Source organism: Zingiber officinale, chromosome 9B (genome assembly GCF_018446385.1).
Source record: "Zingiber officinale cultivar Zhangliang chromosome 9B, Zo_v1.1, whole genome shotgun sequence".
NCBI lineage: Eukaryota > Viridiplantae > Streptophyta > Magnoliopsida > Zingiberales > Zingiberaceae > Zingiber > Zingiber officinale.
In genome coordinates this window covers 90,584,956-90,610,445 of record NC_056003.1, presented here as the reverse complement: position 1 = coordinate 90,610,445, position 25,490 = coordinate 90,584,956, and the positions used below count along the sequence as shown (strand labels likewise).

Genomic DNA, 25,490 nt, shown 5'->3' with positions numbered 1-25,490 from the left:
ATCAAGAGGTCGTTGCATACAAAAGGAAGGTATAATTAATAATTAATTTCCGCATCATACTAGTTGTATTTCTTTTGTATGAATTCCAAACACAAGAGGCATTAGATTCTAGATTTTTGGATTTGTTTCGAAGATGTGTTTCTTTTGTTTTGTTTTTCGAATTTGTGATTCGATTGTTCTTTTTGGTTAACCTAGAGTTATTTAAGGAAATTAAATATTAGCTTTCCTTAAAAGGCTTTGTCTAGGCGGTGGTGGTTGCTCCCATATCCAAGAAGATCATGTACCTCGCCATGCAGTCCTGGAAGATAATTTTGAAAATTAATATTTAATGAAATTAATAACATAGGTGGATTTGAATCAATAGTGTTAAGTTCTACTTGCGATTCAAATCTAAACCATTAAGAACAGATAAGTTAAATTTGGAATCAATGATGTTAAGTTCCGTCTGTGATTCCTAATTTAACTTCTAAAGAACACAATAGGTTATTTAAGGAAAGGTTCGACACTTGTATAAAAAAATTTTGTATAGTGGAACCGGTACGTTTTCCTAGGACTAACCAACAATTTGTATCAGAGCTAGGGTTTGTCTCTGTGTGTTTAGAATTCAAATAGGTTATGCACATGTCATACATAATTTAGGTAGGATAATAGTAGGATATGCTAACTCTTTGGTTGCAGGCTCCAATTATTATGGTTTATTGATGTTGTGTGTGATTGGACCCTTGGACATGTCAAGGGCAATATTTTGTGTGTGCATGATTGTTTGTAACTAATACAGCAGGAGCTGTATTAGCTATAGGATTTTAGAATTTTATTTTTGATCTAGATTACATGTACATTCCCTCGTGGAATATAGGATCGATATATGTAAAATTTTATTTTTGTCGCGGATCGGATTCTTGCGAGGCGTGGTACTTTTGGAGCACCAGAGGCGCAGCAGAATAAGAAGCAAGATGGATACGACGACTCAACCTGATGGCGGTGGCTAAAGATGGCAGCAGGTAGGATTGGAGCACATGGAGGACAGCAATAGAAAAAGGCCATAATAGTTAGAAAATAATTTCTATATTTATTACTTTTATTTACTGTGATGTGTGTGTATGCATATGATGTATGCTAGGATAGTTTAAAATTCCTCATTTTAAATAACTAAGTGGGAGAGGGATTTATTTTAATAAATTCCACGGTCTCTATTATTGGTTTGTAAGTGATGCAAACAAACTTGCGCGTTGGCTCTGAGTGCCTTCCTCCATATCGGATGAGTTTGTTTGCGGATCACTAGATCAAACTTCCATTTAGGATGACTATAGGAAATTAATTAAGAGTGTGTGATCTTCCCCATCGGAAGGGGCACAATCTTTTTAATGGACTTAGTGTCAAGTAATGGTATACACTTAGGCACGTCTAATAGTATCCTCCCCATCGGAGTCACTGCTATTATTTGTGTGACCAAAGGAAACCCAACTATTAATTTGTCAAAAAGATAAGTTGACAAGATAATAAAATTAAAACCCCCTCTTACAAATGTCGAGTTTTTGTATACGTCCACACTATCGTGGCATACAAAATTCACGATGTATGAGGTAATTTTATTTGTCAGGATGACAAGGAAATACAATTAATGGGAAAAACCCCTCTTACAAATGTTTGGTTTTGTATACGTCCACACTATCGTGGCATACAAAATTCACAGTGTTTGAGGTAATTTTATTTGTCATAAAGATTCATTGACAAGATAATTAATGGGTAAAACCCTCCTCTTACAAATGCTCAATTTTGTATACGTCCACACTATCGTGGCATGCAAAATTCTCGGTGTTTGAGGTGTTGGTGAATTTAAATAATATTGTTTGAGGAATCAATGTTATTTTAAATTCAAAGTTTTGACCAAAATATTTGATCAAAGATAGACCAACTATTAATTTTATTTGTCATAAAGTTAGAATGACGAGATAATAAAATTAATAGACAAAATCTCTTTTTGTATACGTCCACACTATCGTGGCATACAAAATTCACGGGGATTTTAAAGTGTTGGTCTTGACCAAATATTTTTTGTGATTCTTAGGATTTTAAATGTCAAATCCCCTAGTTGTTATACTATAGAAAAGACTTAGTAGTCCCAATTATAATGATTGAAAATAGGACTTGGACATTAAGGTAGACTGTCTTCTTAGAACTGAGAGTAATATAGGTGTATTTAAATCATTTGTTGTTGAAACATGTTTAGTGGTGTTATCTACCAGTACCTGGAGTGTAGATACAGATACCACTAATCATGTCTGTAATTCATTGCAGGGTTCCAAGAAACCCGACAACTATATGAAAAGGAAAACACCGTCTGCATGAGCACTACTGCAAAAGTAGCAGCTGTTGCAGTGGGAGATATTTATCCTCTGATAGGAATAAAATATGGATTTTCAGAAATTATCTTTACGTACTAAGTTTAGAAAGAATCTGATTTCGATTTCTAAGCTATTAAAGAATAGATATTCTGTCTATTTTGATAACAAACTTGTTATCAAGAAAAATAGGGAAGTTATCTATTCTGGTACGTTGGTTGACAATTTATAATTCAATAACTCCCACGATGCAATAAATGGAAATTAATAAGAGAAAGTAACCTTCGGAAATGAACCAATCATATTTTTGGCATCTAAGGCTAGGTTATATTAACTTGAGTAGGATTCAAAGGATAATAACCAATGAACTCTTGGGTTTATTGGTAGTGGAAATCTTTCCAACCTGCGAGTCTTACTTGGAAGAAAAAATAACCAAGAAGCTTTTAAGTCTAAGGGGTATGGAGCCAAAGATATGTTGGAATTGGTTCATTTTGATTTGTGTAGACCCTTGACTATCCAGGCAAGAGGTTGTTTCAAATATTTCGTCTCTTTTATAGACGACTATTCGAGATAAGGATACATTTACTTGGCGCGCCACAAGTCTAAGTGCTTTGATTAGTTCAAAGAGTAACTAGGCTGATGTGGAGTAACGTCAAAGTAAAAGTATCAAGTCACTACGGTGAAATCGTAAACAAGTACCTCTTAGGAGAGTTTAAGAGTCACTTATCAGAAGTCGGAATTTAATCCCAACTAACTGCACCTGGTACACCCCAACAGAATGGTGTAGTAAAAAAAGGTATAAGGCTCTTATGGAATAATTAGATCGATAATGAGTTATTCAGAAAATTACCAAATTCATTTTAATGATATACACTGGAAACAGAAGTGAACATAGTACCTTCTAAGTCAGAACTCTCTACTCCCATAGAATTACAGATTGGGCGTAAGCCTAGTCTGAAGCATATTCAGATTTGGGTGGTCTAGCACATGAGAGACACTGATAATATTGGACATGAGTTCACTAGTTTGTGAGTTATCCTAGAAAAATGAAAGAGGTTTTTACTCCTTAAAATCGGAAGGTCATTGTTGGCACCAATGTCTGATTTTATAAAAGGACTATACTATGAACCACAAACCCATGAGTAAATTTGTTCTTAAGAAAATAATAAAGGACACGTCTAATCTAGTACCAATTGTACAAGATAAAATATCACAAGAAACTGCAACACGTATCACAAATGATACACAATTGCAGAAAATGCCTCGTCGTAGTGGGAGGGTTGTTAGGCAACCTAAAAGATTCATGTTTTGGGAGAGTCTTTGGACTTTATCCCTGGTGGACATGAACCTGATCCCCGAACATATGACGAAGCACTCCAAGATAAAGATGAAGTATCTTTGCAAAGAGTAATAAATACAGAATTAGAATATATGTATTCTAAATAGAGTCTGGGAGCCTATAAAATCACCAAATGGTGTAAAAGCCATTGGGTGAAAATAAGTCTACAATAAGAAAAGAGGGATAGACAGGAAGGTGGAAACTTTCAAAGCAAGGCTTGATGAAAAAGGAAACTTTTTCACTGGTAGCCATGCTTAAGTCTATCCAGATTCTTTTATCTATTTGGCAAGTGGATGTCAAGACAGCATTCCTTAATGGAAGTCTTGAAGAAAGCATCCATATAAAGCAACCAGAAGGATTCATTGCAAAGGGCAAAGAGCATCTTGTGTGCAAGCTCAATCAGTCTATGGACTGAAGCAAATCTTGAAGGTCTTGGAACATTCGGTTTATCAAAGTAATCCAGACCTATGGATTTATTTAGTAACCGGATAAGTCTTGTGTATACAAAAAGTGTGATGGAAACGTGGTAGTATTTCTTGCACTATACGAAGATAACATTTTTGGTAGTTAGAAACAATATCAAAGTGTTGTCAGAAGTAAGGGTATGGTTGTCCAAACAATTCGATATAAAGGACTTGGGAGGATGTATATATTCTTGGGATCAAAGTAATAAGGGATCGCAAGAAAAGAATATTTTACTTATCCCAAGCTTCATATATCAAAATAATCCTTGCTCGTTTTAAGAATGCAAAACTCCAAGAAAGGTTTCTTACCTTTTCAGCATGGAGTAGCTTTATCTAAAAGGATGTCTCCGAATACATCAAAGGAGATAGAAGAAATGAAGGCAGTTCTTTATGTTTCGGCTGTCGGAAGCCTAATGTATGCTATGCACGAGACCAGATATCTATTTTACCGTGGGCATGGTTAGCAGATATCAAAGTAATCCTGAACAGGGACATTGGTCTGCGGTAAAGCATATATTAAAGTACCTAAGAGGCACTAGAGATTATATGCTAGCTTACAAGGCAGATAATTTGTTCCCTGTGGGTTGCATGGATTTTGACATCCAATCAGATAGGGACAATAGTAAGTCGACCTCGGGGTTTTGTGTTTACTTTAGGAGGTGAAGTCATAATTATGGAAGAGTGATAAGTATAGGTGCTTTTTCGGACTCCACCATAGAAGCTGAGTATATGGCAGCCTCTAAGGTAGCCATAGAAGCTGTATGGCTCAGATACTTCAAGATAGACTTAGATATGATTTCTGGTTTGCCCAAAATAATTTGGTGCAGTAGCAAACTCAAAAAAACCATGAGTTCATAAGGCAAGTAAACACAATAGAGCGCAAGTACTACTCAATACGAGAAATCATATAACGAGGAGAAGTTGTTGCCGCTTAGATTGCATCAAGTGATAACTGGAAGATCCTTTCACTAAGGCCCTTAAGGCAAGAGCTTTTGATGGCCATGTTGAAGAGTTGAGATTCAGATGTATGGCAGTAGATATGGCAGCTTAGTCTTTTAGTACAAGTGGGAGATTGTTAGGATGTATACTAAAAGTCTAGCTTTTGGTATAAACATTTATCTAGAAATAAGAATCACATTGGTCAAATGTCTACATTTATGATAAATGTAGTTGTTCAATTAATTTATATTGTAGATAACATGGTGTGTGGTGTCACACACAGAGGATTATGTTATCAGTACCTTATAAATTATAAACAGTAGCTCACGACCAAGATGGAAAGGAACAAACCATTAGAAGGTCGTAGTGTAATTAGGTATTAGTTTATCTTAACTATATAATTACACTAGTACACTTAGAGTGTATTGAGTAGGACCATTAGAGGTCATTTCTTTATACTGACTTTATAAAGGAACAAAGACCTCAGTTATTATGGAAGTGTGTGCTCTTAATCCTAATATAGTAACAAGCACATATATTTGATATTTATTTCTTTAATTTATCAATGGGCGAGATTTAGTTCGATAAATCAATAAGCCCGATAAGTTGGGAAATGATATTACTTATAGTCTGTGTTGTTGATTATAGAAGGAAACTGTGTCCTAGTAATCTAGGTTGATAATGTCCCCAAGAGGAGCTCATAAAGATTGTCATGTTAAACCCGGCAGGTGGACTTAGTCCGACATGACGATAAGGTTGAGTGGTACTACTCTTGGACTAAGATATTAATTAAATGAGTTGTCGGTAACTCACTTAATTAGTGGACATTCGACATCTTAAACACAGGGAGACTAACACACTCATAATAAGAAGGAGCCCAAAATGTAATTTGGGATTGGTGCGGTAGTTCAATAATAATTTTTTAGTGGTATGAATTATTATTGATGAAATTAAATTGTGTGTTCGGGGCGAATACGGGAAGCTTAATTTCATCGGGAGACCAAAACCAATTCCTCCTCTCGGTCCTAGCCTCTTGTATATAGAGATTTATACCCACCACATACCCACCTTCTTACCCATCCTAATGGGGTCGGCCAAGCTAGCTTGGAACCCAAGCTAGGGCCGGCCAAGACCAAGTGGATGAGTCAAGTTGGTGGCCGTCCACTAGAATATTAAAAAGGATTTTTATTAAAATTATTTCTTATGTGGATATCATGGTTTTAAAAGAGAGTTTAAAATTTAAATCTTTCCTTTTATAGCTTTCTACAAAAGATTAAGAAAAGATTTGAAATCTTTCCTTATTTGTAGATTAAAAGGTGGATTTTAATTTTAAGAAAACTTTCCTTTTTAACCATATTCATGATTTAAAAGAGAGTTTAAAAATTAAATATTCTCTTTTATAAGTTTCTATAAAAGATTAAGAAAAGATTTGATATCTTTTTTATTTGTAGATTGAAAGAGATTTTAATTTTTAGAGATAACTTTCTTTTTATCCACATGTTTAAAAGAAAGATTTTAATTTATAAAATTTCCTTTTTATAATCCACCATGAAGGGAAAATTATTGGAGAAATTTTTTATAAATTTCTGGAAACAAATTAGGAAGTTTTAATTCTTGTGTTAATTAAAACTCTCCTTGTTTTGGGGAAATAAGTGGCCGGCCATGTAATAATGAATATGAAATTTGTTTTTAATTAAATAAATTTTTCCTTTTCATGGCAAAAGAATTAAGGAAGTTTTTAATTAAATTTCCTTATTTGTCAAGACCAAGGAATATAAAAGAGGAGGTAGAGGTGCCTTCATGGTAAACGACTCTATTATTTTTCTTCCTCTCTTTTCTTCCTTGATGGTGGCCGGTCCTATTATTTTTCCTTCTTCCTTTTCTTTCTTCTTCATTGGCCGGACCTTGTAATCTCTTGGAGCTTGAAGATGGCCGGATTTTAGCATGGAGAAGAAGAAGAGAAAGGAAGCATCCCTTGGAGCTTGGTGGTGGTGGCCGAACCACATCTATTCATGGAATATTTGTGGTGGCCGAATCATGCTTGGAGAAGAAGGTGGCTTAGGTGGATTCTCATCTCGGTAGATCGTTGCCCACACAACGTCCGGGATAAGAAGAGAAATACGGTAGAAGATCAAGAGGTCGTTGCATACAAAAGGAAGGTATAATTAGTAATTAATTTCCGCATCATACTAGTTGTATTTCTTTTGTATGAATTCCAAACACAAGAGGCATTAGATTCTAGATTTTCAGATTTGTTTCGAAGATGTGTTTCTTTTGTTTTGTTTTTCAAATTTGTGATTCGATTGTTCTTTTTGGTTAACCTAGAGTTATTTAAGGAAATTAAATATTAGCTTTCCTTAAAAGGCTTTGTCTAGGCGGTGGTGGTTGCTCCCATATCCAAGAAGGTCATGTGCCTCGCCATGCAGTCCTGGAAGCCAATTTTGAAAATTAATATTTAATGAAATTAATAACATAGGTGGATTTGAATCAATAGTGTTAAGTTCCGCTTGCGATTCAAATCTAAATTATTAAGAACAGATAAGTTAAATTTGGAATCAATGATGTTAAGTTCCGTCTGCGATTCCTAATTTAACTTCTAAAGAACACAATAGGTTATTTAAGGAAATGTTCGACACTTGTACAAAAACATTTTGTACAGTGGAATTGGTACGTTTTCCTAGGACCCACCAACATGTCGATCGTCCAGCGCCTGTTGCTGCCTTTCCTCCAATATCTTCGTAACTTGAGCTTGTATTAGTGTGATGAGATCCTTTTGCATCAACGTCACAGTTGTGAGTCGTCCAACGTCTTCCATCTTGTTATTAGGATGCAGGATACGTTCCCACAGATGACGCCAAAATGATCCTGACTGAATGCGAGAAGCTGGAAAGCCGAGAATGTGGTGATCACCTGATGGGATGATGACCTCCTGCAAAACAAAACCAAAACCAGGGAAGAGGTCTCTGGTGTTAGCCCTCCGACGCTCAAGTCAGAACAGGAAGAGAAGATTAATTGAAAAATAGATGAATCTTGTCTTTCCTCATACCTGGTATACCCTTTATACCTTTCTTAGTTATATTAATTGCCAGAGGAATGTTTTTTTGTCTTGACTTACGTGTCTTAATGGTAGCTGGAGTGTTCTTCTTTTCCTTGGCTTCTTCGTATTTAATGATAGGCAGAGTATTTTCTTTAGATTTCTCGTCCCCTCCTGTATCATGTATAATGTTCCTTGCGTCGTTTGGGTGGTCCAACTGGCTCGCTTACTTGTCGACCGGAACATCCGGCTACAGGTCTATCCATTTGTCCGACCGGGCCATGGTCCATCCGAGCCGGACGAGTTGTCCGCTCGGCCACTCCCTTGCCCATCAAGATCGCGAGGCGGTCACCCCTTCACTGGTGCTATTTACATAAGTGTTGGCGTTGACCACCTTGACTTTGACCGACGCTGTGTCAATTGACTCGTGACCGGTGGGCTCTTCCCTTTTCACCACATCAGATATTATAGCCTTTGGGATTTAGTATTGAAGACAGAGCACCTCCCGATCAGAATTATTGAAATCAGATCAAATGAAGGCCAGGTCTACCAGAGAGTGAAAGTTTCCTGTGCCATGAGGAAGTATGAGGAGAACAAAGGAAGATCAAAGGAGGAACTTACTAGCACTAGTTACAAGAAGGTCGTTGGTGGAGATCAACAGAGAGAAGGTCAAAGAAGATGAAACACGAGTGATTGGTTTCCTCATCACTTGGGATTTTTAAACAGAATCCATGAGCTACTTTCCAATCTCAACCATTCGATCAAAATGGTCTATTCACTGGCAATCGTTAGATTACAAAGAAGGGAGTGTCGTTGATCCATACGAAAAGACATGTGTCAGCTATCACTTTAAAGAATGAGGTAGTGGGGCACATGATGTTTACCCATAAATGGGCATTGATGAATAAGACAACCACATCATTACAATGAAAAATAGATTTCTGCGTATCATCGACGCCTTACTTGGATTGTTAGAAGCCCGACATACAGCTTTCCAAGAGAAAGGCTAATCGCAATATTTAAAGTGTGAGCGGAAACATGGTCGAACGGTCAACTTAGAAACATGTTTAGTCATCAGACTAATAAGTTGGGCTATCGGATTAAAATAAGACTCGGGTCCAGTCATTCGGCTACAAGCCTCCTTTGACTAGACTTGAAGGGGAGACTAGTGATACAGGATATTACGAGCGCAGAAATGACGTGGAAGTCAAAGTTAAGGTGAGGAACAATTAAAGTAACGGTGAGGTGGCAACCAACGCATCACCCTCATCAGGGCTTAGCCCCTCACTCGACGCTAAGGCCTTCGGTATATGAATGACCAGCTTAAAGGTTGGTCATGCTTGAAGGATCTAGTGTTCCACTTGTGAACAATCGGTCGATGTAAAGGCCGGTCGAAATCATGATCCGCACCGCATAACTCTATTATATACCCGGCTGGCCTAAAGGTCGTCCAAGCGTATTTAAGCATAGTGTTCGCTCTCAATGTATGGCCAAATGTATCTATATCCAAGCAGGCTTAATAGACCTATCTCTCTATTCAACGCTAAGATATACAAACTAAACCCGAATGACCCTAAAGTTGGTGGAGCATATGAGGTTCAGTTCTCCACTTCTGTAATACTACTTCCAGTTTACAGATGTCATCCTGCAATACAGTACAACCTCTAATATAAATAAGATCATCATAAGGTCAGTCGTACCTACTTATCCGAGCGCCTTGTTATCCAACAGTGAATCTCCCATCGTACGGTCGGTCGCTCCTATAGTTGACCGGACCTACGAGACTTGGCTCCTCATAGTAGATCATTAGCATGAGCCTACGAGCGTATTGCCAACCAGACTTATAGTTGGTCATACTTATGGGATTCAACTCCCTCTTTGAATGGGAATTACATAAGGTTATTCTCATTACAAAGCCGAACAGACATAGAGATGGTCTGGATACCCCGTTCGTCCAAGTATCCATTCGGATTATATTTTAGGAAACAACATTGTCAAGGAATCCCAATAGATTGTTAGAATAACAGCTATCCGTCAGAAAATATTCTTCGGTTACAACATATTCATTCAATGAAACCTTCTCACAAAGGTGACTATACAACTTCCACCATTATGATGGACGTTGCACTAGATTGTTTATATACATATAACAGAAGATTTTTTAGAGGATAACTATATAAATACTAGATTGTACACCTTCCATTATTTGATATCTTTTGACACCGAATATTCTTTTTAACCTCATTATTGCAAGGTTATCAGAGGTGATATAAAAGGAGGGTTCTCTCCGCTGGATATATGTTTTGGACACACTTTACTTAGGAGAGCACCAGCTTTCTCTATATTACACTCACTCAATTTTACCGTAGTCCTTCTCCACTTTTCTTCTGGTCATCAACTGACTTGAGCATCGGAGGGCCTACGCTAGGGACCCCTTCCTTGATTTTTGCCCTAATATTTTGTTGGGTCGTTTGGGTATGTGCAGAGAGGAGGAAGACACTCGGAGCTCTTTTCCTGCATCAGCTCAACATTTTTTCCTCTCATTCAAAGTCTTTTTCAAGTCAACAATATCGTTACCTGACGCACCATCTCCTCCGATTTATGATAAGATTATATACTATTATAAAGATCTGTGAATTTTTTTAGATACGTCTATAACATAACCTCATGAGCATATATGCCACTTGCTCAAACATTATCCTGAACCATTCATAGAGATGCCATCAAGATTAAAAGTGATTCCCTGGCTCAGTATCTACAAGAAATCTGAACATACATAATTAGAATCTGCCGTCTCCAATACTGAACTCGTAGATCATGTTCCTTAAGGATTTGAAGAAGCTGAAAGATGAACTTAATGTTTCATCAAAGTATGAAGTGGCCCGAGTGAAAAGAGATGGTCCATATTCCTCAGGCTTTGGCCATTCTTCCAAGGCATCAATAGGAGGCAAAAGTGATCCGTCTATTATTCCTTCTCTAGCTAGATTGAAAAAGTCTTTGGTGAGAGGGAAGAATTGTTCACCCTTTTGCCACTGAGATATCACCTTGAAAATTAGGCATGAAAGCCTTGAAGTGATTCATTCATTAGGATTTAGGGTTGCGATTTGAAGGCTAAGTATGAATTGATGGAGGAGTAGAAACCATGCAGATATGCGTTGCGTTGCTTTGCTTTGATCCCCCTTCTTCCACCACAAAAACCGTGCAGGGCCATTTTTCATTGTTTTTTTTATTGTTTATTTCTTGTTTACTAGAATGGAAAATAATGCCAGGCAATCATGTCCATCGGAATCTTAGATTAGATTTAAAATTGGTAAAGTATAGATTTGCATCTTAAATTACGTGACCGACCACAACGACTTATCCAATCGAAGCCAGTGCGTCGCGTCCTGCCACGTGCCCAGCGATGCCCGACATTACTACTGAAACGTGGCTGGCATTCTGACCGCGAATCTTTGCATCCGGGAAACGCGTACTTCGTCCGTAGTGACCCTCTAAATCATCCAAGTCATACTCTCCCTCAGGGCCCACCACCTCATCCAACCATTCGCGGCGGGTCTGCAATGAATGGGTAGGTGTACCTAAACGCGACGTGGACGTGCATTGATCGCTTCGTATAATTGCGTCAACGGGTGGCCGGCCATGAGCCGACGCTTTCTCTTCCTCTCTCTCGTGGATTCGATTTTCTTCTCCTTCTTCGCCGCCGCCGCCGTCTTCGAAATCCGGCGAGCAAAAGGTTGGATTTTAAATCGATTCCTCCGATTAATTTATCACCAGCGTTCGCGATTTCCGAATCTGGATCGAAACGGAGGAGACGGTGGTAATGGCGCAGCCGGGGATGCTGACGTCCGGTGCGAGCGGCCGTATCGCCGCCCTCTTGTCCCTCCGCGTCCTCGGTGGCCTGCTGATCCTCCTTCGGGCGGCTGCCCTCCTTCTGCTCCTGCCGTTCCGGTGGCGCTCGGTCCCTGCGTCGGAGGTCGACGGCCGGCCGGAGGCGAGTAAGAAGGGCGGCCGCGGCGGGGTAGTGGTGAGGGTGCCGGTGGCGATGTTGCCGCGGAGACAGAGGGAGCAGGAGGCGGCGTGGCGCAGGGCCCTGGCGATCCGCCGGGTGATGGAGGCGAGGCAGGAGGGACGGCTGGAAAGGGACTTTGCCTTGTTGACGACGGCGAGAGATGACACTCTTTTCACCCAGTCATGGACGCCTTTAAACAGGGAGACGAGGTACGTCCTAGGGCTTCATATATCATCTGCAAATTATATGTACATTTGATTTGGTTCTTGCGAACAAAATTTAAAGGGTGCCCGCCCGCCGCGGCACGGTGCGATGATAAACAATTAGACGGATAAGCTAGAGTTCGTGAACAAGCATGATGTTCAGTTTGATAAAAATTTGTTTATATTTATTCAATACTCATAAGATCAATTAAACAAATAAACTTAAATAGCTAGTTAAACTAAATAAATTAACAAGTTTGATACATATGTATTCAGCTTGTTAATATTCGTGAATAACGTTCTTAAATTATGTTCATTAATAAAATTCTTAACATGCTAAATAAAAAAAAAAAAAATTCAAATGAACAAATATATTTAAATTATCATGCTCAATATATCAATAAAATAAGTAAACGTTCAAACAATCAAATATATTTGAATTAAGAGTTTGATAATATCTAAACAAACCAAGCTCAAGTAAAGCTTGAATTACGAGTTATCGATAATATTTAAATGAATCAAGTTCAAGTCAAGCTTGTATTGCGAACTCAATAACATCTAAATGAATTAAGTTCAAGTTAAGCTTGAATCAAGCTAAAGCTCATAAAAAATAAAACAAGCTAAGTTCGAATAATTATTTCAAAAGTTTAATTCATTTTAGGCTTAACTTGACTTGATAACAAACTTGAACATCCCAAAGGTTGACTCAGCTTAGCTTGTTTATAATCCTATACATTTTTTTTTTAAATTTATCTTAGTGACTGGTAGAAAATTTTTGTAGAACTTAACCGTCCATCTTCAAAATTAATGAGATCGTGAGAACTAGAGACCTAAGTTAACAAAATGACACCCACATTTAACGAATCCAAATGGGCACTAGGTTTATAAGAAAAGTCGAATGTAACCAATACATAAGCTACCATATGTAATAACTAAGTATTCTGCATTTGTTAGCATTTTAGTAACTATAGATAGCTATTACAACATGATAAAATATAATATTTTATTTGTTACTAATTTACTCAAATTTCTTAAACTCTATCAAAATTATTATTAGTTGCTATTATAACATTATATTGACTAACAGTCATTATAGCAGCTAGTTACGTAGCTGCTAGCTACTGTATAATTGTATTACTATTTAGAATTACTATAACATTGTAACATTGTTAGCAGCTATAAATTTTTTTAAAGTGAACTTTAATAAAATTTAAATAATTTGGACTTAAATAGTAAAAATATTTTGATATGATAGTTTTTATGTACCAGCTAGTTGTTACAACAGTAGTATGGATATTTTAGAAATAAAACATATTATAAAACACTCATTTGGTTATCATGCAGGGGCTTGGTTGTTTTGTTGCATGGACTGAACGAGCACAGGTAAGTAAAGTAAAATATTATCTTTTTTAAAAAGACAGAGAGAGAGGGAACATCTTCTAAGATTTCTGTATATATATTATCTTGTTTTTAGTGGTAGATATGATCACTTTGCAAAGAAGCTGAACGATAATGGTTTCAAAGTATATGCAATGGATTGGATAGGTAATTGCAATTCCTTCAACGTTTAATTTTCAATTTAATCAATAGCACAACTTCTATCAAGATCATAAGTAAAAGTAGATCGTGGTCGAGTTAGCACTCGATCGGATGATAGAATTATTTCATTGGGCAAGGATCAATTTCTGCTGGATTCATTTCCTTGATGATTCGTTCACCTCAATTGTCCCTTTCTTTGTGTTTTGTTCAGGGCACGGGGGAAGTGATGGATTGCATGGGTACGTCCCTTCGCTCGATTATGCGGTGGCCGATTTGGTATGAACTCTTCTTCCCCATCTTTTCGAGATGTTGATCGATAAGCTGTGCTTAATTCTCATTGTTTCTATTTTCATATACAAAAGAAAGCATTTCTTCAAAAGGTTTTGACAGAGAACAACAACACTACTACTACTACTACCACCACACCTTGCTTTTGCTTTGGCCACTCGACCGGGGCAGCTATTATTCTCAAGGTATGATGTCTTCATTGAAAGCGCCTAATACCGACTAAATTGTTCCTCTCTGAGTTTCAAATATCATGTTAAAGGCGATGTGTGACCCTAAGATACAAGGATGGATTAAGGGTATTGTATTGACATCACCGGCGGTACATGTTCAGCCTTCACACCCAATAATAAAGGTTAGTTTATAGGAGCTAGGTCTATAAGCTTGTGCCTTCTGAATGTTCTCAACTATGTTCTCATTCTACAACTACAATGCAGTTGCTAGCTCCATTGTTCTGTCTTTTAGCCCCAAAGTACCAATTTAGCAATGCCAATAATAGCGCATCGCCTGTTTCACGCGATGCTGAAGCAGTTGAGAGCAAGTATACCGACCCACTGGTGTTCACCGGCTCCATCCGAGTCAAGACCGGTTATGAGGTCTTGCGCTTGTCGGCCTACTTGATGCAGAATCTCTATAGAGTTAATGCCCCTTTCTTGGTGCTCCATGGGACTTCTGATGATCTGACTGACCCCGAAGGTTCTCAAAGGTTGTTCGATGAAGCTTCCACGACCGACAAGTCCATCAAACTCTACCCGGGGCTTCTACATGATCTTCTAATCGAACCTGAATGCGATAAGATAATGACGGACATCATCGATTGGTTTAGCTGCAGAGTCTGTTAATTATAACTGTTGTTGTTGTTGTTGTTGTTGTTGCTATTGTTGGTCGTTGTCTATGTGCATCTGCCATACAAACTGCTAATATATACATCTAAACAAGCTGATGAAATATCAATTATGTGAAAAGATGGAAGGGTTATCACATTTGAAGGCAAAACCACAATAAGTTTCCTTAATATCTATCTTTCTTAAATAAATTTGAAAAAAAAATCTACGTTGAAATGTGTTGTATGAGAAGGTTATTAAAAGATTTCCAAGTCTCCATTTTAATTAACTATCATATTTGTAGAAGAGCCAAAAAATAAAAATAAAAAGCTTTAAATGTAAATGGTCCAAAATGGGAAGAACAATTTTACCGACAAGCTTTAAATGTTACAGATTCACTAAATTTATCACAGATGCGTTATTTCCATATTAAGTAGGTAATTTAGCATTAGATTTTAACGACCTAAATTCTATTATTTCCATTCTTAGTATATATTTTTTTTATAAAATACAAAATTCAATATATGTTGTTTAAGCTTAAATCCATGTTTAAGTACAGTCTGTCAAACATAATTATAAACATAATTGTATAAAATTTAAAATTACCTTCATATCTTTTTTGGCAAAAAAAAAAGAAAATATATTTTTTTCTTCAACAATTTCCTTCTTTCTCGTATACATTTGCCGTTAGATTTGCTTCGCCATAAATATAACTAACTGCCTGTGTTTGTTCGCCATGAAGAGCATGGGATTCTTATTTAAAACAACGACTTTCGTCGTCTTCTTCCCCATTAACGAGCGTTCATGGCTAGCTGCAACTGTTCTTTAAAGCCCCTGTTTTTGAATGAGGCGTTGACTCCAGGTTCCCATGATGAGCCGACCTGAGGTCAATGGGGTCAACTAAGGTCAACGTTGGTCAAAGGGAGTCAACGGAGTGAGGTTGGAGACGAGGAGCGAGGGGGAGAGGATATGGGGAGCCAAAAATGGAGCGTGAGTGAGGAAGGGAGAAGTATGGACTGTACGAGGAAAGTCGCAACCTCTGGCCTCGCTGGCAGCTGGGCCCACCGCCAGAGCGGAGGCGGCTGCGTAGTCTAGTGTCTATAAATGGCCGCCCACGGCCACGGAGATCGATCGACGTCGAGGAAATGGATTCCGGTGGCGAACACGAAGCTCCTGCCCAGCCACAGGCCAACGGGAGCGGCGGGAGGAAGAAGAAGTTGATGTACCGGCACACCCCGCAACAGATTCAAGAACTCGAGGCGTATGCTTTCTGCTTTCCTTTTTCTCTTCTTCTTCGTCTTCTTCTTCCTCCTCCTCTGTTTCTTTCATCACCGATCTTCGATTCGGATGGTACGGCGCAGGATGTTCAGGGTGTGCCCGCACCCCGACGACAAGCAGCGGGGGAAGATGAGCAGGGACTTGGGGCTCGAGTCGCGCCAGATCAAGTTCTGGTTCCAGAACAGGAGGACCTTGATGAAGGCAAGTAGCTTCCTTTTCTCGGTTTTTGGATGGCCGGACTGACTGTAACTGCTCTGTTTTTGTTGGTGTTTTGCATTTCCGGCGAGCAGTCGCAGCACGAGAAGGCGGACAACTGCTCGCTGCGGGCGGAGAACGACAGGATACGGGGCGAGAACATCGCGATGAAGGAGGCGGTGAGGCGGCTGGCGTGCCGCCACTGCGGCCTCAACAACGGCAGCGCCAACCCTTACTTCGACGAGCAGAGGCTGCGCATGGAGAATGCCCGCCTGAAGGAAGAGGTTGATCGCGTGTCGAATCTCACCTCCAAGTACTTGGGCAGGCCTATCGCTCATCAGCACCATCTTCTCCTGCCGAAGTCAGTGCCCCAAGGCGGCGGCGCCCCTCCATCCTTCGATCCCTCTCCTTCGATTCCCTATTCTCTTCGACAAATTTCCGACAGCGACAAGCCGATGCTGATGGACATGGCTTCGTACGCCATGGACGAGGTCATTCAGCTACTGCAGCTCGGCGAGCCACTGTGGGTCAAATCGGGGAGCAACGGCGCAGAAGTCCTTGAACTGCAAGCCTACCAGAGGAAGTTCCCTAAACCACATCAGCCAAAGTTTTCCGGCACCCGAACGGAGGCTTCCCGGGACTCTGCCACAGTGACGATGAGCTGCCGCATGCTCGTCGATGCATTCATGACTCCGGTGAGCATCAGAGCCTCAGAGAAAACCAATTCTTCTCCTTGGATTCAACCATGATTCAGATTGTATGTGTGTCTTCGCAGAGCAAGTGGATGGAACTGTTTCCTACAATCGTTTCGAATGCAACGACCATTGATGTTCTACCTTCAGGAGCGTCTGGAAGCAGCAGCGCAGGATCTGCGATATTGGTGATGATTTTTTTTTTTTTTTTACATTCTTTCTTCTCTTGTCTCCGTCGATAAGAAGTATCTATCTATAATTCAAAGCTTTGCAGATGTATCAAGAGCTGCAAATTCTGTCGCCGGCCGTTCCGACGAGAGAATTGTGTGTGCTCAGGCACTGCCGGCGAGTTGATTCGAGTTCATGGGCGATCGCTGACGTTTCAGTCGACTACCTCCTAGGCAACTACGTGGAAGCTTGCGCCCGGAAGCTTCCTTCCGGCTGCTTGATTTCGGAAATGGCGAATGGATGCTCCAAGGTATCGATCGATCGATCGAGTCATAAACTTCTTCTTCCAACTGAATTGAACACCTTTGATCTGTTTGTGTTCAGATAACTTGGATCGAGCATGTGGAAATCGAAGAGAAGAACCCAATCCACATACTCTTCCAGTATCTCGTAACGAGTGGAGCTGCATTCGAGGCGCGGCGATGGGTCTCTAACCTTCGCCGGACGGCCGAGAGGAACGCCTTCTCCATCTCGGCCGGAATCGCCAACGACTTGGGAGGAGGTAATGGCCGATCCTTTGTCTGAGAATTGAAACATGAATGATCGCAAGCACTGCTAATAATGCCGGTGGTCGAACTGCCCCGATCAACAGTGATTCCGACACCGGAAGCCAAGCAGAGCATGATGAAGCTCGCTCAACGAATGGTGAAAAGCTTCTGCGCCACCTTCAGCGGCTCGATCGCCAACAAGTGGATCATGATGCCCGGGTCGAACGACGCATACCAAGTGTACTTCCACAAGACCGACACCCCCAGGCTCGCCGGCGGCGAGATGGTCAGCGCAGCGACGTCAGTGTGGCTTCCTCTGCACCCGGAGAGGCTTTTCAGCTTCCTGAAAGACGAGCAAAATCGAAATCTGGTGGCTTTCACTTGCAACTCATTAAAGATTATCATCCTAATCCGAATCCAACATCTTCTTAATGTCTGATCGTCTGATTCCTCTGTTCCAGTGGGAAGTTTCGAAGGAAGAGGTCAAATTCCAAAGGGTGGCTCACTTCATCAATGGATCAAACTCCGGAAACTCGATTTCGATCCTCAATGTGAGTTCCACTTTGGTCTCTAAGCTACGATGAGCATGAACTGAATGTGTCGGTGATTGCAGAGGTCGAAATCCACGTCGAGCTTGCTCATACTGCAAGAGAGCTGCACCGACGCATCGGGGTCGCTGCTGGTGTACTCTCCGCTCGGGTTGCCGTCGCTGGACATGGTCAGGAGGGGGGAGGACGCGTCGTCCGTGCAGCTGATTGTCTCGGGCTTCACGATCGTACCTGACGACGGGTTCGCCGGCGCAGTAGCCGGAGGAGGGCCGTTGACCAGCTCGAGTTCTCCGGCGGGAGGGGTCTCGGGGTCGCTGCTCACTGTGGGATTCCAGACGGTGATGAACAAGACAGAGGGCGCTGAAATCGGAAGGGAGGCCGTAGCTTCGATCAATCTTTGGATCAGCAACACGATCGAGAAGATCAAGACTGCGTTGCTCTACCATTGATATGGATTGATGGCCCGGGCGTTGACTTTTAGCGTTCCGGAAGAATTGAAGGACTAAGAAGAAATGTTTGGTTTTTTTTTGTTAAGCCGTTGACTTCTGTTTCTGTGAACTTGATTAATATAAACAATTTATAGCTTCCTTATTTGACTTAATGATTAACAGCGGCGACTTTCGGTCAAAAACATGATCTAAAAGATTGACTTTCGGTCACATCTTTACTCTTGAAAGAAAATCTCAGTCTCGTGCATGAGTATCAACAAAAACTTCCCATCTATAAACTGCTGTCGTCCTCTGTTTGCCTCTGCCATTTCTTTCATCATTATCCTCCATGTTTCGCCGTCTTTCTCTCTCTTCCAATCCCAGGTAAGCATTTTGAGTTCATCTTCCTCTTTGCTGTGCCAGTGTGAATTTCTTCTCCCTCTTTTTGGCAGATTTTACTCAGCTCGGGATCTTCATTGCGAGATCTCAATCAGGAACCCTGCAAGATCAAATTTTTTTCCTTGCTAGGGCCGGGATTTGTTAAGAAAAAGAAAAGGGAAAAAAAATCGCATTTTCCCGCCCCCTTCGTCGGCTGGTTCCTGTCGTTGGCGCACATGGAAGAAGATGGCGGATTAGACATCAGCAATTGGGGCTATTATGAAGCATCATAAATGGGAAACCTCGGCCTGCGGCTTATGCCCTCCATGGTGGAGTGCGTCAACACGAAGCCCCTTCTAACAACCAGCGGATTTCTTCACCGGCGTTGCGTCGCCTCGGAGCCACCGGTCCAAATGAACTGTGAGAGATGAGTGTGTTAGATTATATATTTATTTGTTTATAGTTTTAAGGATAATTTAAACTTTTTTCTTTTTTATATAGAATTTAGGATTTCTTAATTTAACTATATAAGACCTTATACTCTGTATCAATTTGAAGATATAATAATATGATTAATTTTTTTTCTTCTCTTAATTTCTACATAGTATAAGAGCAATCGATCCAAATGAACTCTGTGAGAGAGGAGTGGAGCTATCATAGCTGCGCCAATAGCGAGAGCAGTGTCTTGAGAGATGGATGGAATCACCATGGCAACAATGATGGGTGGTTTCATGATCAAGCCAATAACATTTGGTCGGTGAGCCATGAACACCACCCTGGCCCTCCCACGCACAACCTTCAGGTGCTTTAACTAGAAGAGTCGCAGCCTAAGCCGAAGAAGAGAACAAGGAGCCGACAACGAAAATCTCCGACGACAAAGAGGCCTAAGAAGGTCCTGCAACAACAATGAGGTTAGGAAGGTTCCAAGGAAAGGTATGGGCATGATCATCAATGTCATTGATTTCAATATCTCGAAAATTCCTACTCCGGTTTGCTCTTGCACTAGAAAGCAGCAACCATGCTACCGATGGGGTGTCAGAGGGTGGCAATCGGCATGCTGCACCAATAGAATTTTGATGTATCCCCTCCCTATGAATACCAAGAGGCGAGGAGCACGAATTGTCGATTGAAAGATGAGTCGGGGTGTGTTTAAGAAAGTGTTGGAGAAGCTTATCGGAGAAAGATACAACCTTTTTACGATAGTTCTTGTAAATCCTAAGGCACATGGATTCTACAAATATAAAGAATTTATATATAGAATGTGATACGGTGCATGAGAAGGGGGTCCGGCGGATGACGTGGTCAAAGGTCAAGCCCATGGGATGGTCAGAAGTCTAGCCCCTGTGGCCGTCAGAAGTCAAGATTGCGTGGCCATGGTCAAAGTCTCGGTTGACGGGCAGTCAAAAGATAAGATTACAAGTTGGACAAGATCCAGCCTCGATGCCAATTAAGGGCAGGGCCCACAGGCTAGGTAAAGGTGAGGAAGGAAAGGCCTCTGGCGTAGAACAGACTGTTGGTGCAACCTTAGGTCAAGGTTGACCTGGTTGACCTGACTCGAGTTGACCTGACTCGAGTTGTGTTTTGATGTTTGACGATGTTTGACGAGAAGAGAGTTGTATTCTTGATGTTTGACAAGAATAGGTGTTTGGGAGATTGTAGGTGCAACCTTAGGTCAAGGTTGACCTAGTTGACCTGATTCGGGAAAAGTCCAAGCAGGGAGCTTGGCACGCGAAAAGTCCAAGTATGGAGACTTGGCATTGGAAAAGTCCAAGTACGGAGACTTGGCACGGGGAAAAGTCCAAGCAGGTAGCTTGGCACGCGGAAAGTCCAAGTATGGAGACTTGACACGGGGGAAAGTCCAAACAGGGAGTTTGGCACGGGGAAAAGTCCTGGTGAGTGAAGCCAGGCAGTCGGAGAAGTCCTGGTGAGTGAAGCCAGGCAGTCGGGAAATCCTGGTGAGTGAAGCCAAGTGAAAATCCTAGTGAGTGAAGCTAGGTGAAAGTGGAAGTCCTGGTGAGTGAAGCCAGGCATTCGGGAAAGTCCTGGTGAGTGAAGCCAGGCAGATTGGAAGTCCTGGTGAGTGAAGTCAGGTAAAAACCCTAGTAAGTGAAGCTAGGTGAAAGTCCTGGTGAGTGAAGCCGGGCAAGAGAAAATCCAGATGGATCAAGAGTGATCGGACATCTGGTGTTGGGAAGTCCAAGTAGATCAAGGGAGTGATCGGATACTTGGCACGAAGAGGAAAGCTCAAGTGGGTCAAAGGGATTGACCGAACACTTGGTGGAGAATTCTAGCAGGTTAAGGGAGTGACCAGATGCTAGGAATGATGAACCAACAGGTCAAGGTTGACCGGATGTTGGTGTAGAAGCCTGAGGCTTAGGGCTGGGGAGTTTGGATCGGTCTGGGGACCGATCCAGTGATACACTGGATAGCCTGATCGGTCACCAGACCGATCAGTAACCATCCAGTAGCCTACTGTAGGTTATATGATCGGTCTGGAGACCGATCAGACAACGATCAGGAGGCGCAAAGAAATTCGGGAGAAGAGAAGCCTGATCGGTCTACGAACCGATCAGGAGGTTCCCTGATCGGTCTGTGGACCGATCAGGAGGTTCCCTGATCGGTCCATGGACCGATCAGAGACGGAACAGAAGCGAAGGCTAGGGAATGGATCAGTCTGTGGACCGATCCACATGGAGCTTGATCGGTCTGCAGACCGATCCAGGCACTAGCCGTTGCGACGCAACGGCTAGATTTCTTCTGTGTTTCTCCGCTTTCTTCGCATGTTATAAAGCGAGCCTCCTTCCAGCCTCCTTCTTCTTCTTCCTTGGATCGAAGCTTCTGCTTCTGTGCTCTGAGGTTCTGAGCTTTGTTGAGCTCGCTTCCGAAGCTTCGCGTGAGCTTCCAGTCGTCGATCAGCTGCTGCGTTTGGGTTGTGAAGTTGCTGCTTCATCGCCTCCGATCGACAGAGAAGGCAAGCGAGTGTTGCATTCATATTGTTGTTTGTATTTACTTCTTGCTTTCCTTGTACTCCTTTCTTGTTGTTACAAGTATTGTGGCGAGGTTTCTCCACCCACAAGGAGCATTTATTAGCCGGTTCTCCGGGGACTCATCCACCGACGGATTGATAGGCTTCGTCCACCTTACGGACACGCCGAGGAGTAGGAGTTTATCTCCGAACCTCGTTACATCGGTTTGTTTGAGATTTGTCTTCTTTCCCTTTCGTTTCTGTGTTTATTTTCCGCTGCGCTAACACGTTTTGTAGAAACGCGACGATTTGGGGTCGGCTATTCACACCCCCCCTCTCTAGCCTCCGTAAGAAGGATCCTAACAAGTGGTATCAGAGCGAGGCGCGCTCTTCGTCGGATTAACACCCGTGGGAGCACAAGCTAGAGAATGGATCGACTCGGAGAAGACATCACGTTTCCACCCTTCTACGAGTGCTGCGACTTCGCGTATTGGAAGGTAAGAATGAGGTATTTTCTTATGACTAATCTTGAAAATTGGAGTTGTGTTCAATTAGGTTTCAAGCCTCCTATGGACAAGAAAGGAGAAACCCTAGAGAAGAAGGAGTGGACCAAGGAGCAAATCCACCAATCAACCATCAATGATGAGGTAACGAAAATCATTGAATTCTCTTTACCTAATGATGTTTTGTGTAGGATAGGTGGATATAACGATGTCAAGGAGTTGTGGAATAACTTGGCAAAGTTCCATGAGGAGAACTCCACTTCAAGTCATGAAGAGGAGTCAAGTGAGCCAAGAAGTTCACATCATGGAGGAATAGATTTAGAAGTTGAGGGCCACTCAACATCTAAAGAAGAAGAGGAGAGTTCTTCTTCAAGTTCGGAGCAAGAAGAAGAAGCTTCTACCTCCGGAAGGGATGAAGGAGAGAGCGTTCATCCATCCTCAAACCTAGGTAACTCAAGCATTTTAATTTCTAGCAAATTACACATAATGTGCTTTGAGTGTAGGGAATTTGGGCACTACAAGAGTAAGTGTCCAAAGAGGGTTAGGAAGACTCCACCGGCGCCAAAGGTCAAGAAAGCCGGAGTCCCGATACGCAAAGGCAAAGAGCACGTGGTGTGCTTTCAATGCAAGCGAAGGGGACATTATCGGAGTCAATGTCCGAGGGGGAGGCAATCTCACAAGGACAAGAGACCGAGCACGTCGATAGGGGGAGCTAAGGCAAACCCTAAGGTAACATTTAAGGCACATTCTTGCAATAATAATAAGACTCATGCTAGTAGTTTTATTGCAATTGTCAAGAATGATAAGCATGATAATCTTAGGAATCAATATATGTGCTTAGGAGCCAAACATGTAAGCCTAGATAAGGATAACACTAGGAAAGCCAACCCTAGAATTAACTCATCTAAGGCTAAGGAAAACCTAGGTAGGAATCCCAAATCAACTAGACATATGCCTAGGAATGCCTCAAAGAACAATGACAAATTAAAACTTGAGGTATTAGAGAAGGAGAATCAAGTCTTGAGGTTAAGACTTGATACTTTGGAAAAGGCTCTTAAGAACTTGGAGAAGTCATCTCTAGGGTTTAAGGGTCAAAAATCAATGTCCAAGGACAAGAAAGGTTTGGGTCACAAACCTAAGTCCCAAGTGGTCAAGCCCACTTATCATAATGTTCCATTCGATTATGGAACAAAATCTAGGGCTAGGAAGACCATCACCAAGGTCACAAGGGGAGTCACCCCTAGAGTTGATCTTGATGAGTCCCAAATGACCAAGGCTTTAAAGCCTAAGAGGGTCATTAGGAGGGTTGCTAGGGAAGTTATCCCTAGTGAATATTTAGTGAACCCAATGAGCTCAAATAGGTATTGGGTTCCTAGGAGCATCTTCTCTACCCCATAGATGGGGTAGAGAGTGTCAACTCCGATTAGAAGGGTAGTTAACCCAACTTTGAGGAAATTGACGTTCAAGGAGCATTTTCAAGGTTTTTGGGAACCTTTGAAAATGAAATGGAATATTTACTCCTTGGAAGAGTAAAATGTGCCATCATGGAAAATGATGATGTTAATTTCAATTGGCACAATTTGGGAAAATCTAGAGAACTCTTGAGGAAAAATGAAACATGCCAAGATTTGAGGATAAATTTGATCTTTAAGTGGCATGGATGAATCTAGAGTTCAAGAAGTGTCAAAATTAGGATTTTGGCATATTAGGGCAATCAAGGGTTAAAGCTTAAGTATTAGCTAAGGCTAAGGATACTTAGATAGGTAATCTAGGTATGTCTTATTCATGCTAAATCTTGCCATGATTATTTGTCCTCACATGTCATGACATCATATTTAATTTTATCATTTGATATGTCATGATAAAGCTTAGGTTCTTTATATGTCATGCTTTAGTTAAGTTTCATACTTTATGCCATGACATCATGACATTGTCACATGTTTTCATTTATGATATTATTTCATGCCATGTCATCATCTCTTGCATTAATAATCAATGAAATTGATTTAAGGATAAAAGCACATTTTGATATTGAGATCAAATTGGTGTTTAGAAAATGCATGAGAACTTAGCCTAAGTTGACCTAAACCCATATCTCACATCAAAATTGACTTGAATGTGTTTGATACACCTTAGATGTGTGTGAGATATTAGGATGATGAGTTAGGATCAAGGTGCATAGTTCTTGTACCTAGATGAACCTAATTCAAAATTGGGGGATCATAGGGAAAGCTTATGTACAAGTCATGTACATTTAGCCCTAAGATTATGGTCCTAAATTAAAAGGTTTAAAATCATTTTGAAATTGATTTGAAAAACCTTGATGAAGCTTTTCTAGTGATAGCATTCATCATTGAACAAAGTGATACAAAGTTTTTGAAACTTTGAGCTATTTCAAAACTTTTCAAACTTTGTATCAAGATTTGAAAATGGAAGTTATTTTCATAGAAAACTATTTTTCCTTGATAGTATATGTTATGAGGAATATATCCTCAAAATTTTATAATTTTTGGAATTTTCTGGAATTTGTTGTGAGTTTCTGAATTTCGGGAGAAGGAAATCAGAACTCGAGTCTGTCCAAGGCTGGATCGGTCACTGGACCGATCCAGGGAAGGCTGGATCGGTCTGGGGACCGATCCAGAGGGGTCCTGATCGGTCCGGTGACCGATCAGGCGTGCTGAATTTGCTGAATTTCGACTGTGGTCTGAAATTTCAGCTGTGGGAGTTGAGTTTCGGGTTTCTAAAGGTTTGAAACTCTCCAAGACATTGTTGGTGCAATGGTCAAGGGGGAGTTGACCTTTAGGGGGAG

General features: G+C 41.0%; 2 protein-coding genes and 1 pseudogene across 2 annotated transcripts; all 3 read left to right on the top strand.

Annotated features, from left to right (window-relative positions):
- Positions 1-11,756: 11,756 nt before the first annotated feature.
- On the top strand, positions 11,757-15,040 carry LOC122025756 (monoacylglycerol lipase-like). The gene is made up of 7 exons (XM_042584628.1): positions 11,757-12,336; positions 13,675-13,713; positions 13,805-13,875; positions 14,081-14,145; positions 14,232-14,342; positions 14,417-14,509; positions 14,592-15,040. Exons 1-7 carry the CDS (start codon positions 11,939-11,941, stop codon positions 14,994-14,996), a joined length of 1,182 nt encoding a protein of 393 aa, XP_042440562.1. The 5' UTR covers positions 11,757-11,938; the 3' UTR covers positions 14,997-15,040.
- Positions 15,041-17,417: 2,377 nt separating this feature from the next.
- LOC122023144 (homeobox-leucine zipper protein ROC8-like) lies at positions 17,418-18,856 on the top strand. Its single transcript, XM_042581232.1, has 5 exons — positions 17,418-17,621; positions 17,696-17,873; positions 17,964-18,229; positions 18,321-18,410; positions 18,473-18,856. Exons 1-5 carry the CDS (start codon positions 17,418-17,420, stop codon positions 18,854-18,856), a joined length of 1,122 nt encoding a protein of 373 aa, XP_042437166.1.
- Positions 18,857-19,181: 325 nt separating this feature from the next.
- Positions 19,182-25,490, top strand: part of LOC122023142 — a 42,760-nt pseudogene continuing 36,451 nt past the window's right edge.